Raw genomic sequence first — 22,780 nt, forward strand, 5'->3', positions numbered from 1 at the left:
TTTTTTGAAAATTCCTGGTCATTATCTGCAAGTATTTCATATTTCTCTCTCTCTCTCTCTCTCTCTCTCTCTCTCTCATCTGTTCTTGAATTTCGGTTACATTTGTTAGACCTTTCATGTTTCCTCATAACAACTGGATGCTCTTTTATTTTTTTCTACTTTTTTCTTTTAGTGTTTCACTTTGAATAATTTTGTTTGATCTATCTTCAAGTTTACTTCCTCTTTCCTTGGCAGTTTTAAGTTCTGTTGGTGAGCCTGTTGGAGGCATGCTTTATCTCTGGTGTTATGTTTGGTTTATTTTTATTATTATTAACATTTCCATCCAATCTTTTATAGATTCCATCTTTCGGTTGAAATATCCATCTTTTAATGTGTACACTCTACTTTTTCCACCAGAATCTTTAAAATGTTTTAAATTCCTTGTCTGTTAGTTCTAACATCTGGTTCATATTCAAATATGGTTCTTTTGATTGCTGTGTCTCTTCACATGGGAATTCTATTTGTTTGTTCTCGTTCCCCCTACCCCTTTTTGTCATGTGTCTCATAACTCCTGGTTAAAGACTAAACATTATGTGTAGGACAGTGTTTATGCCTGGAAATTTGTGTGTCTTTCCCACTACTATACCTTTAGGGGTGTAAAAGAACTGAGCCAATCTAATCAGCAGTTGAGCTGTGTCTAGGTTGATATGATTATCCTCAATGTACTTCCTCTCAAATTAGTGTTTCCTTAGTGTTCCTGTTCTACCTCCTGGGCCTGTGCCATAAAGAGGGTCTCATTCCTGTTCCTTTTGTTCCCTGGCAGGAGACTTCTCTTTCTTGTTCCTTGATACTTGGTCTGGTTGAAGTGGCTCAACCAGTCTTATGCGGGCTCTGTGTAATCCATCATCTTGTCTTGGGGGTGGGTCTTTCTCACTGACCATGTGCCTCTCACAGCAATGGGAAACCATGAATTGTCTGAGTCCAGGATGATTTTTTTTTTTTGGTCCCTTTCCCAGGGGCAGGGATGTTGTTTTTCTCTTCCTTGCCCCTCATACTCAGTGAGTATTCACCTGCCCTTGTAGTCACAAAATTGTCTGCCCTTTCTGCTTTAGCTCAAGGATTCTTTTCCATAGGGATATGGAGAGGTGGATCCAGGAAGGACTTTGTGCCCTCTTGAAGCAGTAACTGCTCTCTTCCCCAAATAGTGGCATCAAGATAAGCTTTCTACAGCCTTCTGCCTTCTTCTAATCCTTTCAGGAATTCACAGTGAGGTCAGCAGAGAAGAGCTGTGAGGAGAGGTGAATCCCCCTTGCATCTGGAAAACAGTGGTTCTATTCTCTCATTTAAGCCAACACACAACATTCAGCAATTCAGTAAGCATTTTAGCAAGTTTCTTACCCTCTTCTGGGGCATCCCTGTCTTCTTCCCATGCTCTTCCCAAGGTAAGCCAGTACTCACATCCCTCTCTCTTCTCAGAATAACTGTCTTTCCTTAGACTTCTGACTAATCAGGTTTGAGAAAAATTATGGTTTTTCTAATGATCTAAAAAAAAATGATGATCTAGATTTTTCTCCTTGTTAGGCTGGGAGAGACACTCTTTCCAACTCCTACATTTTGAACAGAAGCAGAACTGTCCAAGGTCTTTCATATGATGGAAAAGAGAGATGAATTAAATTGGAGGGGTCAAAAGTAATTTTGCTGAGGAAGTAACTTTTCAGATAAGTCCTAAAAAATGACAGATGTTGTTCAGTAAGGGATGTAAAGGTTTTGCAGAAAGAATTGCATTTGCCAAAGCCCTGAGGCAAAAAAAGGAGCTTTGTCACATAGAAAGAACTAAGAGAAAGCTAGTGTGGCCCAAGCAAAGCAGGCTAGGAGAATGAGTCTGCAGAGGTGTGTGGGGCCAGATCATGTACTACCTGAATGCCATGTCCAAGCTTTTGGTTTCCATGTATAGCAAGTTCAGTGGGAAATTTTAAAGAGCATTAATTTCAGGGTGCCTGGCTGACTCAATGGGTTAAGAATCTGTCTCTTGGCTTTGTCTTAGGTCATGATCTCAATGTTATGAGATTGAGGCCAAAATCAGGCTCCCTGCTCAGTGGGGAGCCTGCTTGTGATTCTCTCTCCCTCTTCTTCTGCCCCTCCTCACCACTCTCTCTCTCTCCCTCTCTCAAATAAATAACAAAAATCATTAATTTTTTGGATAAACAGAGAATATGGAATACTTTAAGAGAGTGGCACTACATAAATGAACACTTCTATCAGCATAACATGCTAGTAGAGCCCCAATTTCACATACTGACAGTGTAAAATGCACTGAGTCTAAACCTGTGCTTCCAGTTAGAACATCATTCTAAAGGAAAACTTCTAAAAACCTTTTTTTTTTCTTTTTTCTAAGTCTACTAGTTTAATCTGACATGTTTCATGTGAAGTCATTTTCTGGTCCTGGCACATCATTTATTTCTGCATCTCATCAGAGCTTCTGTTTTTACTTTTAGGCCAATGACACTTCTCCTCTCCTCTTCTCATGTAGACTTGTGAAGTCTAATGGTCAACCCCTGAGCAACACCTCATATACTTTAATGAAACCAGTTTTCAGTTGCTATTAATGCTGCTAATGTCCCAGAAAGGGAGAAGTTATCAGACTGACACAGCAGTTTCATTTTGTCTCAGTGTAATATGTAAGCGTGTGACACCTGAGTTCATCTGGCTAGCTACAGAGCCAAAGAAATATAAATTACTCCCAAGGGATCTAGACAGAAAACCAGGCATGCTGCTTATCTCTGTTTTCCACAGCTTTTCAGCATACTTTAATGCAAAGAATTATGATGGAGCTCTTGAATCATTTGGGGAATAGGTACAACATGTACCTCTTTGAGCTGGGCTCTCATTTATGTGTGCATTTCATTGCTCATGCAATAATGAGTTGATATAATGGTAACTAGCTCACATCTGTTGAGAACTTGCTATGTGTCTGTCCCTGTACTCAATGCATCACATACTTTATCTCACTACGCAGTAGGGAATATTATTATTCCACAGAATCTGACACTTGTACAGGGGTTAAGTGCTTGCCCAATGACAAATAGCCAGCAATGGTAGCCACTGAGATTTGAAATTTGGTCTCTGTGACCAACTTCTTTGCTGCTATAATGGATTGAGCACCTACTTCTAGATCAGCTTCATGCTAATCCCTGGGCCTCTGGGACTGATTTAGTCATATCCCTACCCACAAAGGGTTCACAGCCCAGTGAGGAAGGTGGAAATATATGCCATTAATTAAATTGTAGCATGATCAGTGTTGCAAGGTAGGTACAAACCAGGGTTTGCTGAGAATCCAGAACATAGATTGATATACTTGGCCAGGAGAGGGGGCAAAGCGGGGAACAGAGGAATAGCATGAGATTCCATGAACATTCACAGGGGGAATGAAATTTGGTTTGGGTCTTGAAGTATGAGTAGGAGTTCATGAGTATAAAAAATAGGGAACAGATTATCAGACAAGTTACAGAATAATTAAAAGTATATAATTGAAGTTGGCATAATGAGCAATATAATAAAGGCAGTACCCAAGCATGAGGTTGGAGCTGGCCTTTAGGAATTCTTGTGCTAGGGCCTATGAACTTTATTCTATAGCAAATAGAAAAACTTGGAATGAATTTAAATTACATGATTTGAACACATGAGTAATAATAATACACCAACAACAAAATTAGATAGCATTTACTGGCACTTACTATGGGCTCAATAAATACATACACAATTTCATTTTTCTTCACAACATTATGTAGCAAATATTGCTATTCCTTTTTTCAGATGAGGAAAGCTGAGGTAGAAATAAGAGGTGGAGTAGCTTGCCCAAGGCCATTGTACCAATAAGCTGGGGAGCTGAGGTTCATTTGCAGGCCTGAAAAAATTCCTTCTTTCACATCTTTAACCCCTCTGTTTCCTTGATTCTGCTGACTTAGATGGTGGTGGGATTAGAATACCAGGCTGGATTAAGGTGGCATCTCAATGTGGTTTTGATTTGAATCTCCCTGATGGCTAATGATGTTGAACATTTTTTCATGTGTCTGTTAGCCATTCATTTATCTTCTTTGGTCTATTCATGTCTTCTGCCCATTTTTTGACTTGATTATTTGTTTTTTGGGTGTTGACTTTGAGAAGTTCTTTACAGATCTTGGATACAAGCCTTTTGTCTCTAATGTCGTTTGCAAATATCTTCTCCCATTCTGTGGGTTGCCTCTTTGTTTTGTTGACTGTTTCCTTTGCTGTGCAAGAGCTTTTTATCTTGATGAAGTCCCAAAAGTTCATTTCACTTTTGTTTCCTTTGCCTTTGGAGACATATCTTGAAAGAAGTTGCTGTGGCTGATACCGAAGAGGTTACTACCTATGTTCTCCTCTAATTTTGATGGATTCCTGTCTCACATTGAGGTCATTCATCCATTTTGAGTTTATCTTTGTGTATGATATAAGAGAATGGTCAAGTTTCATTCTTCTACACATAGCTGTCCAAGTTTCCCAGCACCCTTTATTGAAGAGACTTTTTCCCATTGGGTATTTTTTTCTGCTTTGTCTAAGATTAGTTAAACATAGAGTTGAGGGTCCATATCTGGGCTCTCTATTCTGTTCCATTGACCTATGTGTCAGTACCATGCTGTCTTGGTGATCACGGTTTTGTAATATAACTTGAAATTAAACAATGAGATGCTTCCAGCTTTGTTTTTTCTTTTTCAACATTTCCTTGGTGATTTGGTGTCTTTTCTGGTTCCATACAGATTTTGTTTGTTCCAGCACTCTGAAAAATGCCATTGGTATTTTGATCAGGATGGCAATGCAAGTACAGATTTGCTCTAGACAGCATAGACATTTTAGCAAGGTTTATTCTTCAGTTCCATGAGCATGGAATGTTTTTCCATCTTTTTGTGTCTTCTTTGATTTCTTTCATAAATGTTCTGTAGTTTCTAGAGTATTGACAAGGCAAGAAACAACAAATGTTAGAGAAGATGTGGAGAAAGGGGAACCCTCTTATACTGTTGGTGGGAATGCAAGTTGGTATAGCCACTTTGGAAAACAGTATGGAGGTTCCTCAAAAAACTAAAAATAGAGCTACCCTATGACCCAGCAATTGCACTACTGGGCATTTACCACAGAGATACAGATGTAGTGAAAGGAAGGGCCACATGCACCCCAATGTTCATAGTATGTCCACAATAGCCAAATTGTGGAAGGAGCCAAGATGCCCTTCAACAGATGAATGGTTAAAGAAGATGTGGTCCATATATGCAATGGAATATTACTTAGCCATCAGAAAGGATGACTACTGACCATTTGCATCAATACCGATGGAACTGGAGGAGATTATGCTAAGTGAAATAAGTCAAGCAGAGAAAGTCAATTATCTTATGGTTTTACTCATATTTGGAACATAAGGAATAGCACAGAGGACATTAGGAGAAAGAAGGGAAAAATGAAGGGGGGAAATCAGAGAGGGATATGAACCATAAGAGACTGTGGACTCTGAGAAACAAACTGAAGGTTTTAGAGGGAGGGGGTTTGGGGGTGGGCTCACCTAATGATGGGTATTAAGGAAGGCACATGTTGTAATGAGCACTGGGTGTTAAGTGCAAATAATGTATCATTGAACACAACATCAAAACCTAATAATGTACAGTACAGTGACTAACATAACATAATTTAAAAAAAGAAGAAAAGAAAGAATGCTAGACTGGAGTAGGTGAGAGGCCATGGTGTGTTCAGGCAGAGGTGAAACAGAGTAGAGAGGAAGTTTCTGGAAGAGGAAAATGAAAGTCTTGGGGCTAATCAAATTATCAAAAGCAGAGCCTGAAGGAGGGGTAGAAGCCAGGAGACTCCCCCATTCTGACTCATGCAACTGAGCTGACCATGGGCTGAGACCAAGACCCCAGGAGGAAGACAGTTGGAAAGGGACGAGTTTGCTTGAGCAGGCTGAGTGTGCAGTGCCCACAGGACTGCCAGGTGCAGGTGTCCATGAGGCAGCTGGATGCACAGATATGGCCATCCTGCTGGCCAGGATGTACAAGCTGGAGACAGGGTCTTTCCATTAATAAAGACCCAACAGGTAGATCACCTGGGTTTTGGTCCCAGCTGGGCCAGAAATCACCAAACACCTCCAACTGGCTTCACTTCCTTCACCTAGAAACTATAGGGGAGGTAGGAAATTACCATAAAAGTCCCCTCTAGACTGAAACATGTTAATTCTGTGTTCTCAGTCAAGGAGGCAATTACGTGTAGGAATAGATCCTGGAAGCCTCTGAGCTTGTAGGCTAGACATTGGCTAGCATGCCACACTCTGCTGCGGCATTCAAAGCCTTCAGCAATATACATAGAGCTAAACTAGCAGGATCATAATTATAACTTAAGAGGCTATTGTGTTATTCTCATATTTTTAGTCTTGCATGGTTAACATAGGATGGCTGATCCCACCACATGGGTATTTACATTTCTATGGAAGTGGGGAGATGTTAGTGGGAGGTGAGGCTGGTCCTCCCAAGCCACTGGGCTGGGCTAGAGAAGGAGCCATAGGTTCCATGGCTCTGGAAGGCAGGCCAGTTTGTGAGCCCAGCAAGCTCACAAATGGGCTTTGTGTGCAACACACACTGGGTTCCATGAAAGATCCTGGGGATGCAGCAGGAAAGGACACAGGCACTGTCAAGGAATGTGATTCAAGAGCTGATTTCCATAAGATTTTATCAGTGTGCATGTTCATGGTGAGCCACTTAGTTATTTTTCTTTTGGGTTATGTTGAAACCCTAATTTCCTCCAATGTAGAATTCCTGGATCTTCATACATGCTCTTGGCTTCAGCTCCAGTTGAATTAGCAGATTTAACACAATGACCTTGTAGAGATTTGGGGATGTAAAACATATATTATATATTGTGTGTGTGGAAATAAAAATAATTCCTTATATATATAATATATACTTATATATTTTTAGATATAAAGAATTATTTTTATTTCAGCATATTCCAGCATAAGCATGGTGTAATTTGGTGGAAAATGTCTGGATTTTGAAGGAGACATGGTAGGATTTTTATCATCCTTCTGAACAAACCCCGAGAAGGGGGCAGGGAAACAGGCTCAATAAGGCTCGGGGTCTCCCCACTGCTTCACCCAGGCACGTAACTTGACTACTCCAAGTCTCAGCTTCCAAGCTTAGAGATAATAATAGCACTGTCTCACAAGGGCCTTCTGAGGGTAAAATGAGTTAACACATGCAAAACTTGTGGAACATAAGAAATAACACGGAGGACATGGGAAGATGGAGAGGAGAAGGGAGTTGAGGGAAATTGGAGGGAGAGATGAACCATGAGAGACTATGGACTCTGAAAAACAATCTGAGGGTTTTGAAGGGGTGGGGAGTGGGAAGGTGGGGGAGCCAGGTCGTGGGTATTGTGGAGGGCACGTATTGCATGGAGCACTGGGTGTGGTGCGTAAACAATGAAATCTGTTACACTGAAAAGAAATTAAAATAAAATAAAATTATACACACACACACACACACACACACACACACACACACACTGTAGGACATGCTTTTTAAATATTAGCTTTGCCTAGAAGTAAATAATATACGTAAAAAACCGTGACTTCTGACACATGGTGGACATTCCATAAGTGGCCACATGAGTATTGCAACTCTTGGTGTTGTCACCAAAATCATGGCTCTTGGTAAAAAAGGAACAGGTGTTTGGGCACTAGGCTGAAAGTTGTAAGAATGGTCAGCCATTCTTACTGTGGTCAGGTCCAGGTTTTTCCACTCACAGTTTTCATGTCCCTGAGATTACCCCTTTACCTCCTCAGTTTCTCCATCTGTGGTTTGGGTGCTTTGGGGCTGAATAGAGGTAATATATGAAGGAACTTTGTGCCCTAGAAAGTTCTTTATGACTGTTTTGTGTATGATGATGGTAGTGAGAGGTGGCATTTCCAGTGACTGAAGATAGAAGATTCAGGATTGAATGTTCCCCCACCAGGCCATTGCCAAGAAGTTTTAATCAAGAAGGACTTGGGGCATTTTGTTCATCTTTGATCCAATCAGGGGTATCCAGACCTTGGCTCCTGGACATCATTCTGGGCAAGGCCATAACCAACTCCTCTTATCTGGTTGGTTTGTCATTTGCTGTACTGGGGAGGCAGGACACTGTCCCACTCACTGCCCTGCAAGCCCAATCCTGGCCATGGCAGTGTTTCCTATCCTGTTTCTTCTGCAGCCAGACTCAACAACTTATACTTATGAATCTCTTAAAGCAAGGCTTATTGGTACATGCAGATGCTCCATAAAGATTAGCTGTTTTTATTAGCAATGTACTGAGCTTAGAACACTGCTTGGTACATAGCAAGGTACATAGTTTGTGGTTTGTGTTATAATCATTCATTTTGTCAGTCAACAAACCTTTCCCACTTGTCTTCTTCATGGCAGGCAGGCATGAACACCAAGACAAGAGACCATGACAGTTCCTGCCCTCAGGGAGCTTAGGGTCCCATGAAAAGCAGACAAATAAGCAAAAATGCAGCAGAGGGTGCAGAGGCATCAAGAGATGCCTAGTGAAGGTGGGATCAAGAAAAACCCAAATCTAGAGTATCCTGGGTGGCTCAGTTGGTTAAAGCCTCTGCCTTCAGCTCGGGTCATGATCCCAGAGCCCCGGGATCAAGCCCTATGTCAGGCTCTCTGCTCGGCGGGGAGCCTGCTTCCTTCTCTCTCTGCCTGCCTCTCCGCCTACTTGTGATCTCTGTCTGTCAAATAAATAAATAAAATCTTTTCAAAAATAATTTAAAAAAAGAAAAGAAAACCCCAAATCTAATCAGGAGAGAGAGGGATCACAGAAAATAATAATATTAGAGGGGTATTTTGAGGAGGAGATGACACATGTAATGCATGTTGTAGTACCTGGGACCTAGTAGCTTCCTGGAGGAGATAACAATTTAGCTGTACCTTTTTTGAGATAGCCCTGGTGAATTAGAGAAGACAACAAGAGAGAGACAGACAGATAGATGGGGAGTTCCAGGAATAGTGAGCAGCATGAGAAGCTAGAGCTAGGGTGGTGTGGGTAAGCCCAGGGCCATAGTAGAGCCTGGAAGATCTATGGGTAGAAGCTAAGGGCACTGAATGCCAGACCACGAAAGTTAAATTCACCTAACCACACAGGTGGCTGGCCCTAATCCCTCCCATCACTCCACTAAAACTAAAAATGACTCCAGGATCAAGTCACATTTCCAGACCATGTTTGCTATTGAATAGGCCACCTTTGAGAGTGAGTAAAGCACATGAGCCTATTAAAGGCTCTGACAAGTCCAGGAAGAAACATGGTTGAACCTCATCATTTCGCAGAGACGTTTGACCTGAGAATCCCTCCTCCTCCAAAATGTATTCACCTTGCACAGAGCAGGTGGTATTCCCAGGAACGCCAATTGTGAAATAGCCCTGAGGACAGGGAAATCTTTAAGCTCAGTACTACTGTGGTCTGTGCCCCATGTCAGAAAACCAACTCCCCTGTCAGAAGCAAGAAGGAGAGACTGGAGAAGATGACTCTGGAGGCCTGAAGACTGGTGAGGAGGCCACCAGGAGATCTGAGCAAGGGCAACGCGTCAGCATAGAGGAGGAAGGAGCCCAAGAGCTGTGCATGGTGGAGTCATCTGACGGTGGAATTTAACCATTACAACAGTGGGACTACTGAACCTGGGCATCAGGATTAGTGGTTCTAGGCTTGACCATAGAGTGGTTCTAGGGTGGGTGGCCAAAGCAAGCCACTCCTCCTCATCCAGCCCGGTAGCCAGTTCTGAAACGGGGGACAATGACAGACAGGATGGTTTCCAAAGAACCCTTCATTTGCACTGTGCTGACGCTCTGAGGCTACAAGCTGTTTCTGCTTCTGAGGCATGCAAGCAGTAAGCTGGACAGCTCTATGGCATCAGGGGTAGAAGAGCCAATCACTGTGCATTAAATGCCTACTGTGTGTTTGCCTGAGTGCCAGGTCTGCACACCAGCTGGATGGCCTGAATAAATTCTTAGCCCCTCTTATTAATTTCCTAGGATTGCTCAACAAAGTACACAAACATAGTGACTTGAAACAATAGTTCACTCCCTTGAGGTTCTGGAGGCCAAATCAATATTGAGGTGTCTTCAGGACTGTGCTCCCTCAGGAGAATCTAGGAAAGGAATGTGCCTTGCCTCTTGGGCCTTTGGTGGCTCCAGGGTTCCTGGGCTTGTGGCCACTCCAATCTCTGCCTCCTCCCACGAACCTCTCTTCTTCTCCCATCTCCCTCTCCTTTCTACTGTAAGGACATCAGTAATTAGAGTTAAGGTGGGCCCTACAGTTTATCTTGATGATTTTATCTGAAGATCCTTAACTTAATTATATCTGCAAAGACCCTATTTCCAAATAGGGTCCCATTCACAGGTGCCGGAGTTTAACACTTGGATCTATCTTTTCAGGGGATACTATTCAAGCTGCCGTACCCATTTGTGTCTCTACTTTTTCTTTTCTTGCTCAAAAAAATTGAAAAATCAAGAACACACCAGCTGTCTCTACACCTTAAAGAACTGGAGGATCAACAACAAATCAAACCAACTCCACACATAAGAAGGGAAATCATCAAGATTAGAGCTGAGATCAATGAGGGAGAAACCAGAGATACAGTAGAAAGTGTCAATGAAACTAGAAGCTGGTTTTTTGAAAGAATCAATAAGATCGATAAGCCACTGGCTACACTAATCCAAAAGAAAAGAGAGAAAGCCCAAATTCATAAAATTATGAATGAAAAGGGAGAGATCACAACTAACACCAAGGAAGTAGAAACAATCATCAGAAGTTATTACGAACAGTTACATGCCAATAAGCTTAGCAACCTAGATGAAATGGATGCATTCCTGGAAAAATATAAACTCCCAAAATTGAACCAGGAAGAAATCGACAACCTGAATAGACCGATATCTAATAACGAGATTGAATCAGTGATCAAAAACCTCCCAAAAAACAAGAGCCCAGGACCTGACGGATTCCCTGGGGAATTCTACCAAACCTTCCAAGAAGAAATAACACCTATTCTCCTGAAGCTGTTTCAAAAAATTGAAGCAGAAGGAAAACTTCCAGACTCTTTCTATGAAGCCAGCATTACCCTGATCCCCAAACCAGGCAAAGACCCTACCAAAAAGGAGAATTTCAGACCAATATCACTGATGAATATGGATGCTAAGATTCTCAACAAGATCCTAGCCAACAGGATCCAACAGCACATTAAAAAGATTATCCACCATGATCAGGTGGGATTCATCCCTGGGCCACAAGGATGGTTCAACATTCGCAAATCAATCAATGTGATACAACAAATTAATATGAGAAGAGAGAAGAACCACATGGTCCTCTCAATCGATGCAGGAAAAGCATTTGACAAAATCCAGCATCCGTTCCTGATTAAAACGCTTCAAAGTATAGGGATAGAGGGAACATTCCTAAACCTCATCAAATCTATCTATGAAAGACCCACAGCAAATATCATCCTCAATGGGAAAAAGCTTGCAGCCTTCCCATTGAGATCAGAAACAAGACAAGGAAGCCCACTCTCAACACTCTTGTTCAACATAGTATTAGAAGTCCTAGCAACAGCAATCAGACAACAAAGAGAGATAAAATGTATCCAAATTGGTAATGAAGAAGTCGAACTCTCTCTCTTTGCAGATGACATGATTCTTTATATGGAAAACCCAAAAGACTCCACCCCCAAACTACTAGAACTCATACAGCAATTCAGCAACGTGGCAGGATACAAAGTCAATGTGCAGAAATCGGTGGCTTTCTTATACACTAACAATGAAAATACAGAAAGGGAAATTAGAGAATCGATTCCATTTACTATAGCACCAAGAACCATAAGATACCTGGGAATAAACCTAACTAAAGAGGTAAAGGATCTGTACTTGAGGAACTACAGAACACTCATGAAAGAAATTGAAGAAGACACAAATAGATGGAAGACCATTCCATGCTCTTGGATCTTTTCTTTTTTTAATTAACATATAATGTATTATATGCCCCAGAGGTACAGGTCTGTGAATCATCAGTCTTACACATTTCACAGCACTCACCATAGCACATACCCTCCCCAGTGTCCATCCCCTAGCCAGCCTATCCCTTCCCCTCTCCAGGAACCCTCAGTTTGTTTCCTGAGAATAAGAGTCTCTTACGGTTTATATCCCTTCCCGATCCAATCTTGTTTCATTTTTTCCCTCCCTTCCTCCCACAATCCTCCACCCTGCCTCTCAAATGCCTCATATCAGAGAGATCATATGATTATTGTGTTACTTTGATTGACTTATTTCATTTAGCATAATACCCCCTAGTTCCATCCACGTCATTGCAAACGGCAAGATTTCATTTTTTATGGCTGCATAGTATTACATTCATCTTCTTTATCCATTCATCTGTTGATGGACATCTAGGTTCTTTCCATAGTTTGTGCCTCTACTTTCTTATCTTAAAATAGAGATCATTCCAACACTTGTCTCATTGGGTTCTTAGGATGCTGGCGAGAGAGGTTATGTTCGTAAAACCCTCAGTAGAGTGTCCTTGGCTTCATGTGCTTCTCATTTAGTACTCTGAATATGTCTTTCCAGCCCTTTCTGGCTTGCCAGGTCTCTCTGGACAGGTCTGACATTATTCTCATGTTCCTCCCTCTGTACGTAAGAAATCTCTCCCCCCTAACTGCTTTTAAGATTGCTGCCTTGGATCTAAGACTGCAAATTGTACTATTAAATATTGGGAGGTTGGTATGTTCTCATTGATCTTGGGAGGGGTCCTTGCTGCCTCTTGGACATGAGTGTTTGGAACTTCTCAAGTAAAATTTGTTCAAATATATCTTCAAGAACTCTCTCTCCACCCACTCAGGGATTCCAATAATTCTGACATTGGAATGTTTCATGGCATTGTTAATCTTTCTCAGTCTGATCTCTTGGGCCTTAAGTTGTTTTTCCCAGGCCTCCTCGATTTCCTTCTTTTCTATTATCTTCTCCTCTAGCTCACTGATTCGCTCTTCTGCCTCGTTTACCCTGGCAGTGAGAGGATCCGGTTTAGACTGCATTTCATCAAGATAAGCAAAGAAAACAGTCAACAAAACTAAGAGGCAACCCATGGAATGTGATAAGATATTTGCAAATGCCAATACAGATTAAAGGCTAGTATCCAAGATCTATAAATAACTTCTCAACTCAACACCCAAGAAACAAATAAGTCAAAAACTGAGCAGAAGACCTGAACAGACACTTCTCCAAAGAAGACATATTAATGGCTAATAGACACATGAAAAATGTTCATCATCATTAGCCATCAGGGAAATTCAAATAAAAACCACATTGAGATACCACCTTATACCAGTTAGAATGGCAAAAAATGACAAGGCAGGAAACAACAAGTGTTGGAGAGGATGTGGAGAAAGGGGAGCCTTCTTACATTGTTGGTTGGAATGCAAGTTGGTGCAGCCACTTTGGAAAACAGTTTGGAGGTCCCTAAAAATGTTAAAAACAGAACTACCTATGACCCAGCAATTGCACTACTGGGTATTTACCCTGAAGACACAGATGTAGTGAAAAGAAGGGCCATCTGTACTCCAATGTTCATAGCAGCAATGGCTGCTATTGTGGTCACAATAACCAAACTGTGGAAAGAGCCAAGATGCCCTTCAGCAGATGAATGGATGAAGAAGATATGGTTTATATATACAATGGAAGATTACTCAGCCATCAGAAAGGATGAATACCCAACATTTGCATCAACATGGATGGGACTGGAAGAGATTATGCTGAGTGAAATAAGTCAAACAGAGAAAGATAATTACCAAATGATTGTACTCATATTTGGAACATAAGGAATAGCACAGAAGACATTAGGGGAAGGGAGGGGAAATTAAGGGGGCAATATCAGAGGGGGTGAGGAACCATGAGAGACTATGGACTCCAGAAAGCAAACTGAGGGTTTCAGAGGGGAGGGGCATAGGGGGATGGGTTAGCCTGGTGGTGGGTATTAAGGAGGGCACGTACTGCATGAAGAACTGGGTGTTATACATAAACAATGAATCATGGAACACTACTTCAAAAACTAATGAAGTACTGTATGGTGACTAACATAACACCATAAAAATATAAAAAAATAAAATGTTTTTAAAACAGGAAAAAAACCCTCAGCAGGGAAAATGGACAACTTATTCATTCATCGACATGTGAGGGGAGTCTCTTACCTGTCCTTGTAACTTACACCCATCCCAATTGTGTAGGGGAGGAAAGAATGTCACAGGCCACAGCTATTGGTCACTTGATTGGTCATGACAGCCAGGACAGAATGCTGCTTGTGCCCTGAATTCCAAATGGGCTGGGGCTGCTGGGCATGACAAGGATCTATGGGGAGCACCTCAGCACAAACAGCCATCCCTGCGCTCATGGGCACATTCCTGCTTCCTGCACTGTCTGAGCATAGGGGCTGGGCCCTATGCCCTGGGAATGCACAGACAGCACGATGTTCCAAACCTCTCAGCACAGAGGGAAGAGGGCAGGTACACAGACTGAGACGCAGGGAAGGAAGTCCCTTGAGATGGAAGCTCAGTTTCAGACTCACAGTGGGATCCAGGTGGGAGTGCCTGCTAAGAAATCAATGAGTTGCTCACAGGGTGCTTAATGAAAAGGTGAGATCACCACCTCTGACATCAAGCTGATCTACAATGGAAGGGTGGGGCAGACATCAAGAGGCTAAAAACGCACAACTCAGCATCTGGATGAAATTTACGATGGTCCCCAGACCTCTGGGAGATACGGCAGGAGATATGGCAGGGTGGATGGCGATGAGGCTAAGAGTGACAGAAGAGACTGGAATGCCCATTCTACTAATGAAAACCATGCCTAAGATTTCTGGAGCACCCACTCCAGCCCAGCCAGGCAGGGGGCTGAGCCCTTGGCACATAATCTTTTATTTAATCCTTGTAACAGCCCAATGAAGAAACTCTTCTTATTATTCACATTTCATCAAACTGAAGCAAAGAGAAGCTTATGTAACTTGTTAAACTCTGGTCCAGCCACACCGGCCAGCTTCCTGTTCCCCAGCATAGCCCCCTAGTTTCTCTGTAAGACTCAGATAACTGAAGGGGACACTCCTTGTAATTCCCAATCCTACCTCCCCCTAATTTCAACAGAATATCTTTGTGTACTTAAAGAAATATTAATATGAACTTTACTTCAAACAAGGATTCTGTCCATGCATGAGGCACACCTCAGCTTGGCACTTCCTGGCTATGGGACATCCTTCATCCCGCTGTCCCTCTCTGAACCTCATCTGTAAAATGGGTCCGAGGCAACATGATTGTGGGGGGCTCTTGTGAAGAGGTTCTCAGTAGAACCCAAGGGAGAATGTGAGCTGTAAGATACAGAGCAAGTGGGAAGCATGGTCACAGGGCAACTAGAATCTGGCCACTGGTTGGAGGCACGTGTCCAGCTTCTAACCCAAGAGCCCCAATTGGAGCATGTGTGTCCTGCCTCGCCCACCTCACCTAGCCTTCCCCGTTCCCATGCCTGCTGAATGCCAGTCTGAAAATTGAGCTGAAACATCTTTAATCACAACGTGTTGTGGTTCCAAGGGACAGATTTTGCCTGCTCTGACAACTTCAAGATGGAATTATGTCTGCAAGTTAATTTGCTGGAAAGGATCCACATTTCACAAAATTTTCCTGGAAGCCAATACAAGCAATTAGAGCATGGGCACACTCTTGGCCTAGGGATTTGGGGGTGGTGCAATGAGATTAATGCACATTCAGCACATTAGAACACCTGCGGGCCAAGGGTCCCCCAGGACAAGCACAGTGCTCTGAAGAATCAGGGTCCATCACCCTAGGGCCTCCAGCCTTCACTTTTTGTTCGGCTGAGGTGAAATTCACAGAATTACCCATTATAAAGGAGCAACTCTGTAGCATTTAGTACATTCTCAATGTTATGTGACCACCACCTCTCCCCAGTTCCAGAACATTGTCATCTCCCCCAGCGGACATCCATGAAGCAGTTACTCCCAATTTCCCCTCTCCCCCTCCCTCCGAGCTGGGCAACCCCTAATCTGCCTTCTGTCTCTGTGGCTATGCTTACCCTGAGAGTTTCATAGTGGATCCTACCTGTGCCAACCTAAGACTGTTTCTTGAGAGAGGCAGCAGGCTTCATGGGTTCTAAGCATCCTGCATTGTTAGGACGCCTGACCCAGTTGGTGTTGGTGCCAAAGGCAGAAGGACATTTACAAGGTGCGGTTTCTTCATCTTAACTCAGACCTTACCCCACCTCTGTTCATGCTGACGGAGTTATGCCCCCCCAGTCCACCTCCTCTGGGGGACTTACCCCACCTCTGCCTTAGCAGACCCCCTCCCCTACACATTGGAGCACCCGTACTCCCCGGGGGCCACACCAGTGTTTCCTGTGATGCCCGCTTGTGGCTTACGGAGGGCAGGAGCCACATGGCACAGTAGACAAAGTCCTGGCTTTGCCCTCGAAGAGTCAGGTTCCTGTCTCCCCCACCCCCGTGTGCCCTCTCTGAGGGGTGGTGAGTGTAAACTGTGGCACGCGGTGACCTTCTCTCTGTCCTGTCTTTGGCAGCCCCAGAAGTGTTCCAGGTGTACGTGGACGGAGGCCCCGGTTACTCATACCCCGTGGACTGGTGGTCCCTGGGTGTCACGGCCTACGAGCTGCTCCGGGGCTGGGTAAGATGTGCACCTGCTTGGGGGACACGGGGAGCCCTAGAAGTTGAGGGTCAGGTCAAATCAGACCAGGGTGCTATTGGCTGGCCACCCGGCTGGGAAGGAGCCCATGTGAGGAGTCCGAGACACTGGATTTCAGTTCTGATGGCCCATGTGCCTGAGGTCCCTGAGCATTAAAGCGGTCCAGAGCGAGCTTCTGGTCCGGCTGCCTCCTCCTGCTCGTGGGGAAATGGATATTCATGGGGAAGGTCTTCCATCAAGGTCAGCATCTAATATGTGGCAGTTCAAACACCTTGATATCATGATTTCAAACACTGTCCTCTTTTGACCCACAACGTGGTGCACCTGCCTGATTTTCCAGCTCGATTTGAAGCTCTTTAAATATAGGAACCATCCTTTTTTTGTTGGTTCTGTATCTTCCCCCAAATACATAGCTCGATGTCCCATAAAAATGGGACATTCAGTGTGTACTTCCGTTTTTATTTCATTTCATTTAATAACTGAGGATAACTAATGGCAACTAATCACTCATTTTTACTTTAGTGGAAAGAATTGTGACAAACTCATTCTGAGGCATTTTTCTTTGCACAAGTATTGTTGGAAAACAATGCCACTGAACCTTGGTTTCCTTCTTGGTACAACGGGAATAAAAGCCTTCAGACTGTTTCTTGGAGCTGAAGTTGCCATGGGATCATTCTGACCCTAGACAGAGACCCAGGGTTTGCCTGTCACTTGCCTCGGCCACTGCACTTCCCAGTGCAGAGCCACAGGCTGCAATGTTCAGTGTCTCACAGTGATTTGTGTCCATGCACGTTGAGGCCGGTGGAGGTGCGCTTTTGGAGGGCGCGAGTCTCCTGCACAGGTGATAAAGGGTGAGAAATGAATGAATGAATGGTAAGAGCAGTTTGCAAACCATCAAAGCCATGCGAGTGCAAATAATTATTATTTTTCATCCTGTAGTTTAAACAACGATCGTCTGCTCTTGGTCTCAATTATTTCCTCTGAATTCCTCAAAAGCATAATTACTATACGTGGTGTTTTTAGAATTATATATATATATATATATATATATACACACACACGTATGTATATACATATATATATATATATTTAGTTTTCTCAAGCACTGAATGAAAACATTCATCTTTTCTTGGCTGGTTCCTTTGCCATCTGCCGGTTTCATTGATACGCGCAGTCAGGAGGGAGTGTGACGGTCCCTAACATTGAAGGAACCAGAGGACATGGGCATCTGCCAGAGGCTGTTTTTCTGATGTCCTCATTCCACCAGAAGTTGCCCCAAGCATAAGTAGATGTTCACTAGCAGAAAGTACATTTTCTGTGTTAAATAAAAATCAATCAGTCCCTCTTGGTTAAAAAACAAACAAACAAAAAAAACCAAAAAACTATACCAAGATGCATTCCTGCTTATCTCTGGGGTGCGGAAATGGCTGTCTTTTCAAAACCCCAGAATTCTTCCATCGTGTCAGTGACAGCATCCCTGACAAGTGGTCATCCACCTCTTTGTTCCTTGAGTCCCTCAAAATCCAGGGAGCTTCTTACCTCCCAAAGATGAGAGCCATCATGGGAATTTTCCACTGTGTTCTAAGATCTTAGAGTTGGAAAGAGTTAGAAGGGGTAAGATCAGGACATTCCTCTGGCTAGGGACCCAGGAATACTCTAGTCTGGCAAATAGCCATCTCTTCCCACATATTCTGTAGGGAGAGAAGAAGAATCAAGTGTCATCAATGGGCTTAAAAATCTCAACACAGAATCCCATGGCCTGGGTGGATCCTATAGGCTGGACCAGGGACATAAGTAGGATCTCTCTGCCCAAAGTAGACTCTTAGTCCTCATCCTGCACACCTGCCAAATCAAAGAAAGAGACTCAAGACTGTGACCACCTTCTCCTCCAGATCCCCCCACCCCCAGTTCCCTGTTAGAGCACAGGTCCCTTTGTCTCTCTGAACTGCGACCACACCCTCTGATTAGAGAGGAGAGGTTTCCAGCCGTAGACCCAGAGAAGGGCCTTAGGGACCTCAGCACAGTCGTTGTCCCCCTCACGTCTGCCAGGCTCCAGGTGGCTTCCCTAACAGCTGCTCACCCATCTGTTCATTGGTTCTCTTTAGCATCAGGGAGTTCCTTATCTCCGGGAAGAACCTGTTCCCTTTTTTGACCACTTGAATGGCAAGAAGATGTTTCCTCTCACTCAACCGAAAGCTGCCTTCTCATTACAAAGGGGATCTTAGAGGACTTCACAGGGTCAAATCCTGGTTCTACCAGGTGCCTCATCCGTGATGTTAATCGAGAAATAGATCGAGCGCTCAGAATCCTCATCTGTTAATAGGGGAAAAATTAGTAATATCCACCCAACAGGATTGCTTTGAAAATTAAGCCATTGTGATGGTGCTGATTACCCAGCATGTGCCTGATGAATGTCAGCAAGCCTCCAGTCCTCACTGTGAATTCTGCCCCAGGTGTCCTGCCAGCAAAACTGCATCCTCTCTGACTTAGCACCTTACCACGCTGGAGCCAGGCATGGCCTCATCTGAGCCCCGGCTTCCTCCATCATGAAATGGGGATTATGAGGCCAATGCACAGGGCCACCATGGGGATGGTGAGAAAACGAGCAGAGCCCATGCAGCGTCCAACATGCATGTTAACTATGCTCCTGGCGATGACTCCGAGACAGGGCTATTCAGACAAAGTGCTAGTGACCTGCTCAGAGGAGCATGGAGAACACCTGAGGGAACAAATTAGCCTGGGTCCCAGAGGAGCTGCTACAGGGAATAGCGTGAGTACAGGTGGGGAAGAGCCACGGAGGCAGACACGGCAAACATTTCTGACTGTAGAGCAGTCAGGGCATAGTCAGGGGCAGTCTGTAGAAGCCCCTGAGGTCAGCTGGAGACACTCGGGTTTGCCAGGTAGGCAATGTGGTACTGTCCGTAGACATAGCCGCATGGCTGTCGAGTGGGCATGTGTCCTTGGCAGTCACACGTTTCCAGGCACCCATCCTGGCTTTGCTTACATTCATTCGGGCCCCCATCCTGGCTTTACCACATAGTCTCTGAATGATCTGGGGTGAGCCCATGTCTCATCTACCAAGTGGGGGGATGGGATTTCAGGCCCCAAACTCAGGGCTCCCCGACTTTGGCGCTGTGAACACATGGAGCTGAGGAATGCTTTGTGCCAGGGCAGCTGTGTGTAGTGCGGAATGTTAGCCACATCCCTGGCCTCTCCCAGATGCCGGCAGAAATCTCCCGCCACTGGGTTACAGTGACCAGAAAATATCTCCCAACATCGTCAAATATGCCCTGGGGTCAAAATGTCCCTGCTCGTGAACCGCTGCCAGAGAGGATCCAAAAGGACTAAATGAGGTCTGAATGCATGCTCATGGCACATTGCATTGCACAGTGAGCTCTCGGTGTGGACAAAGAATGGAGACCCAAATCCCCACCTATGGCGCCCTAAGGCCTTGTATCTCTCTGCTTCTCCCCAGACCCCTCCCTGACCTTGCCTTTGACCCCAGGCAGCTCATCTCTTTGTGGTCGCATAGACAGAGAAGGTCAGGGGTGCAGAGAGGTGATGAATAAAGAGGGAGGGTGTATGGAGCTCTCGGAGAACTAGGTCTACCCCCCTGGATGGGCTCACCCGCAGAGCGGAACAGGGAGTGTAATGGCAATGGTGTGCAAAACTGATGGAAGGAGAGAGGCGGTCCTTGACCAGACTTCTGGTCCCTTGGTAAAGCAGACAGAGAGCAGTGTGCCAGTAGTCAAGACCTGGGAGGAAACGGACTCTGTTACCTCATTCTTTAGGTTTTCTTTCTCCATTGAGGTCAGGGAAAGAGCATGTGGGTTGTTCCGTGGTTTTCAGGCTGTGTTTCATGGACCTCTAGGACCCAGCAGAAGTGGATGAACAGTTCCAGGGGTTGCAGAATGCTTCTTCTGGCTTTGGAGATTTCATAGCCCGAGGAAGTGCTCTTCACTTTCATCTGTTCTGTGTTTGGGGTTTGGAGTAAAAAGGTTTTGGGGGAAAAAATTGGATTAGATGGTCCCCAAAGCCCAGCTCAGCTCTAACAGTTCAAATAACAAGTCTATAGCAATTCTCGTCCCCTCTCTTCGATTTCTCGGTAAATTGGCATTTTTTGTAAACTGAGTGTCCCAGAAGAGAGACCCGCCTGCATTCCATAATGAGTATATTGGTGCCCTGCTGCTTAAAGCACTTTCCCCAGAAGTACATGTAATTACCTTAGAAATGTCACTTGCTTTTCTGAGTCAACACATCCTAAAGCCAATGCATGAGAACCAAGCTTCAGTAAATTTTTTTCCGGAACAGGTGAAATAGTGATCTCGGGTTTGCCGATATTCTCATAGAAGGAGCTGGGCTTCTCTGCAACTACCCATATGGACGAAGGCTGAGAAGGCAAGCTGCAAAGCATATCCCATGCCTGGTGTTCCCAGCTTCTCTGTGAATATATTTAACTGCTGTGTTGGCCTCATGGCTTATCAGGGTTACCATAATGATTACCACCGTTACTCTTACTGGTCTGGTTCTGCTTCCAGAAGCAGAGAGGACAGAGCTAGAGCATGGTGGGTTTGGAAAGTGGATGGAAAAGCAGATTGATGGATGCCTTGAGGCAACCAAGAAGGAACGACAGAATACAATGTGAATGACAAGAAAAGCCTTCCCGTTTGTCACTGGCTGGTTCTCCAGCCAGGTGCTCAGCCAGGTGGGCACTGGTGGTGTCAGAGAAATAGCAGGGACAGAGAACCTGCATCTCTGTGGGATGGGGCAAGGTCGCCACTTGTCCCGACTTCTAAAATGAGGAGGTGAGACTGCTTCATCTCCCAAGGTCCTCCCTCCTCCAGCAGCTGGGTTTCCAGGTACAGCTGGGACAGGATGGGAGGAATGGTCTCCCCAGAGGCAGAAACTTGGGAAGAAGCGATCCGGAAGAGTCCAGAAACTGATGTCTCCGCTCTCACTGTTCACTCCTGTTATTTCTAATCATGGTAGCTGTTACTGGTGAAGTCAGGGGAGTCCTGCAAAGGCAGAGGCAGGCAGCAGCCTCAGGAAAAAACTCTAGAGTCTTCATTACTGGAACCATATTCTCCACCTCTCATGACATTGGAAGAAAATGTTTGAAGGCATTTGCAAAGAATGTTAACATATTTAGTTAGCTGGCATTTCCAGGGAGCCCACAGGTTTTGGCTTTGCTCCGCAGATTTTAGGGCAAAAGGGGGAGTTCCTAATTCGATCGATACATGAAGGAGGAGGCAGCCAGTCAGGAAAAGATCCCTTCTGGGTGGGTGCATCGGAAGGCACAGTGCACTTCCACAGGCAGATGTCTTCCCCAGGGGAGCCCCATTTGCTGAAGATAAAGATTCTTCTCCATTCCAGGGAAACATCACCCACCCAGGGCTCAAGCACACTCACCTCCTTATATGGCACCTCCTATTTGCAGCAACCCTCTGGGAAGCCACCTTCCACAAGGTTGGAGCCCATGCATTATGAAGCACATGAGCCCAGTACAGGCTCTGGCCCCCTGCAGGTGTCTGGTCAGTGTTTGTGGATGGATGGACTCCATGTTTGTCCGCGTGTGCTGCTGGATGGCTGAGGCTGCTTGAGACCCTGAGAACACGGGAATGAGTACCATCCAAGCCCGCCTTCAGGGAATTCATAACTGATAATCAGGTTCACCTGGACAACTATGAACACATTGCTCTTGGTTTCTCTAGTTGGCGGAACACATGTGCTCCAGAAGTGACTGCCTGTTCCAGCCCTGAGCCATTTGACCATGATGCAAACTTCAAAGCATCTTGGCCCATGAAGCTAGGTGGAGCATGAAGAGGGGGAGTGAACTCTGTGTGTGTCGGGGGAGTGGGGGGCAGGTGAGAGCTCAGACACTGTCCAATCTGTGTACCCAGGGTCCCATCCCAAGTTCTGAGAGGTTCTTAGAGGCAAACAACAACAAAAAACAAACAAACAAACCAAACAAACATGCCCAGACAATGTTGCAAAAATGCATCAGGAGGTTTAATGCTCTGCCGACCTGGCCGG

The 22,780-nt window shown here is 44.6% G+C and overlaps 1 protein-coding gene across 1 annotated transcript in view; it reads left to right on the forward strand.

The window, feature by feature from the left end:
* The window catches only part of STK32B (serine/threonine kinase 32B), a 414,607-nt gene that overhangs the window by 365,858 nt on the left and 25,969 nt on the right, over nt 1-22,780 (forward strand). Inside the window, exon 7 of the mRNA XM_044226223.1 lies at nt 16,626-16,729. Coding sequence (XP_044082158.1) covers nt 16,626-16,729 — 104 coding nt within the window. The remainder of the gene's footprint in view (nt 1-16,625; nt 16,730-22,780) is intronic.

This window comes from Neovison vison, chromosome 11 (genome assembly GCF_020171115.1).
Source record: "Neovison vison isolate M4711 chromosome 11, ASM_NN_V1, whole genome shotgun sequence".
NCBI classification, from domain to species: Eukaryota; Metazoa; Chordata; class Mammalia; order Carnivora; family Mustelidae; genus Neogale; species Neogale vison.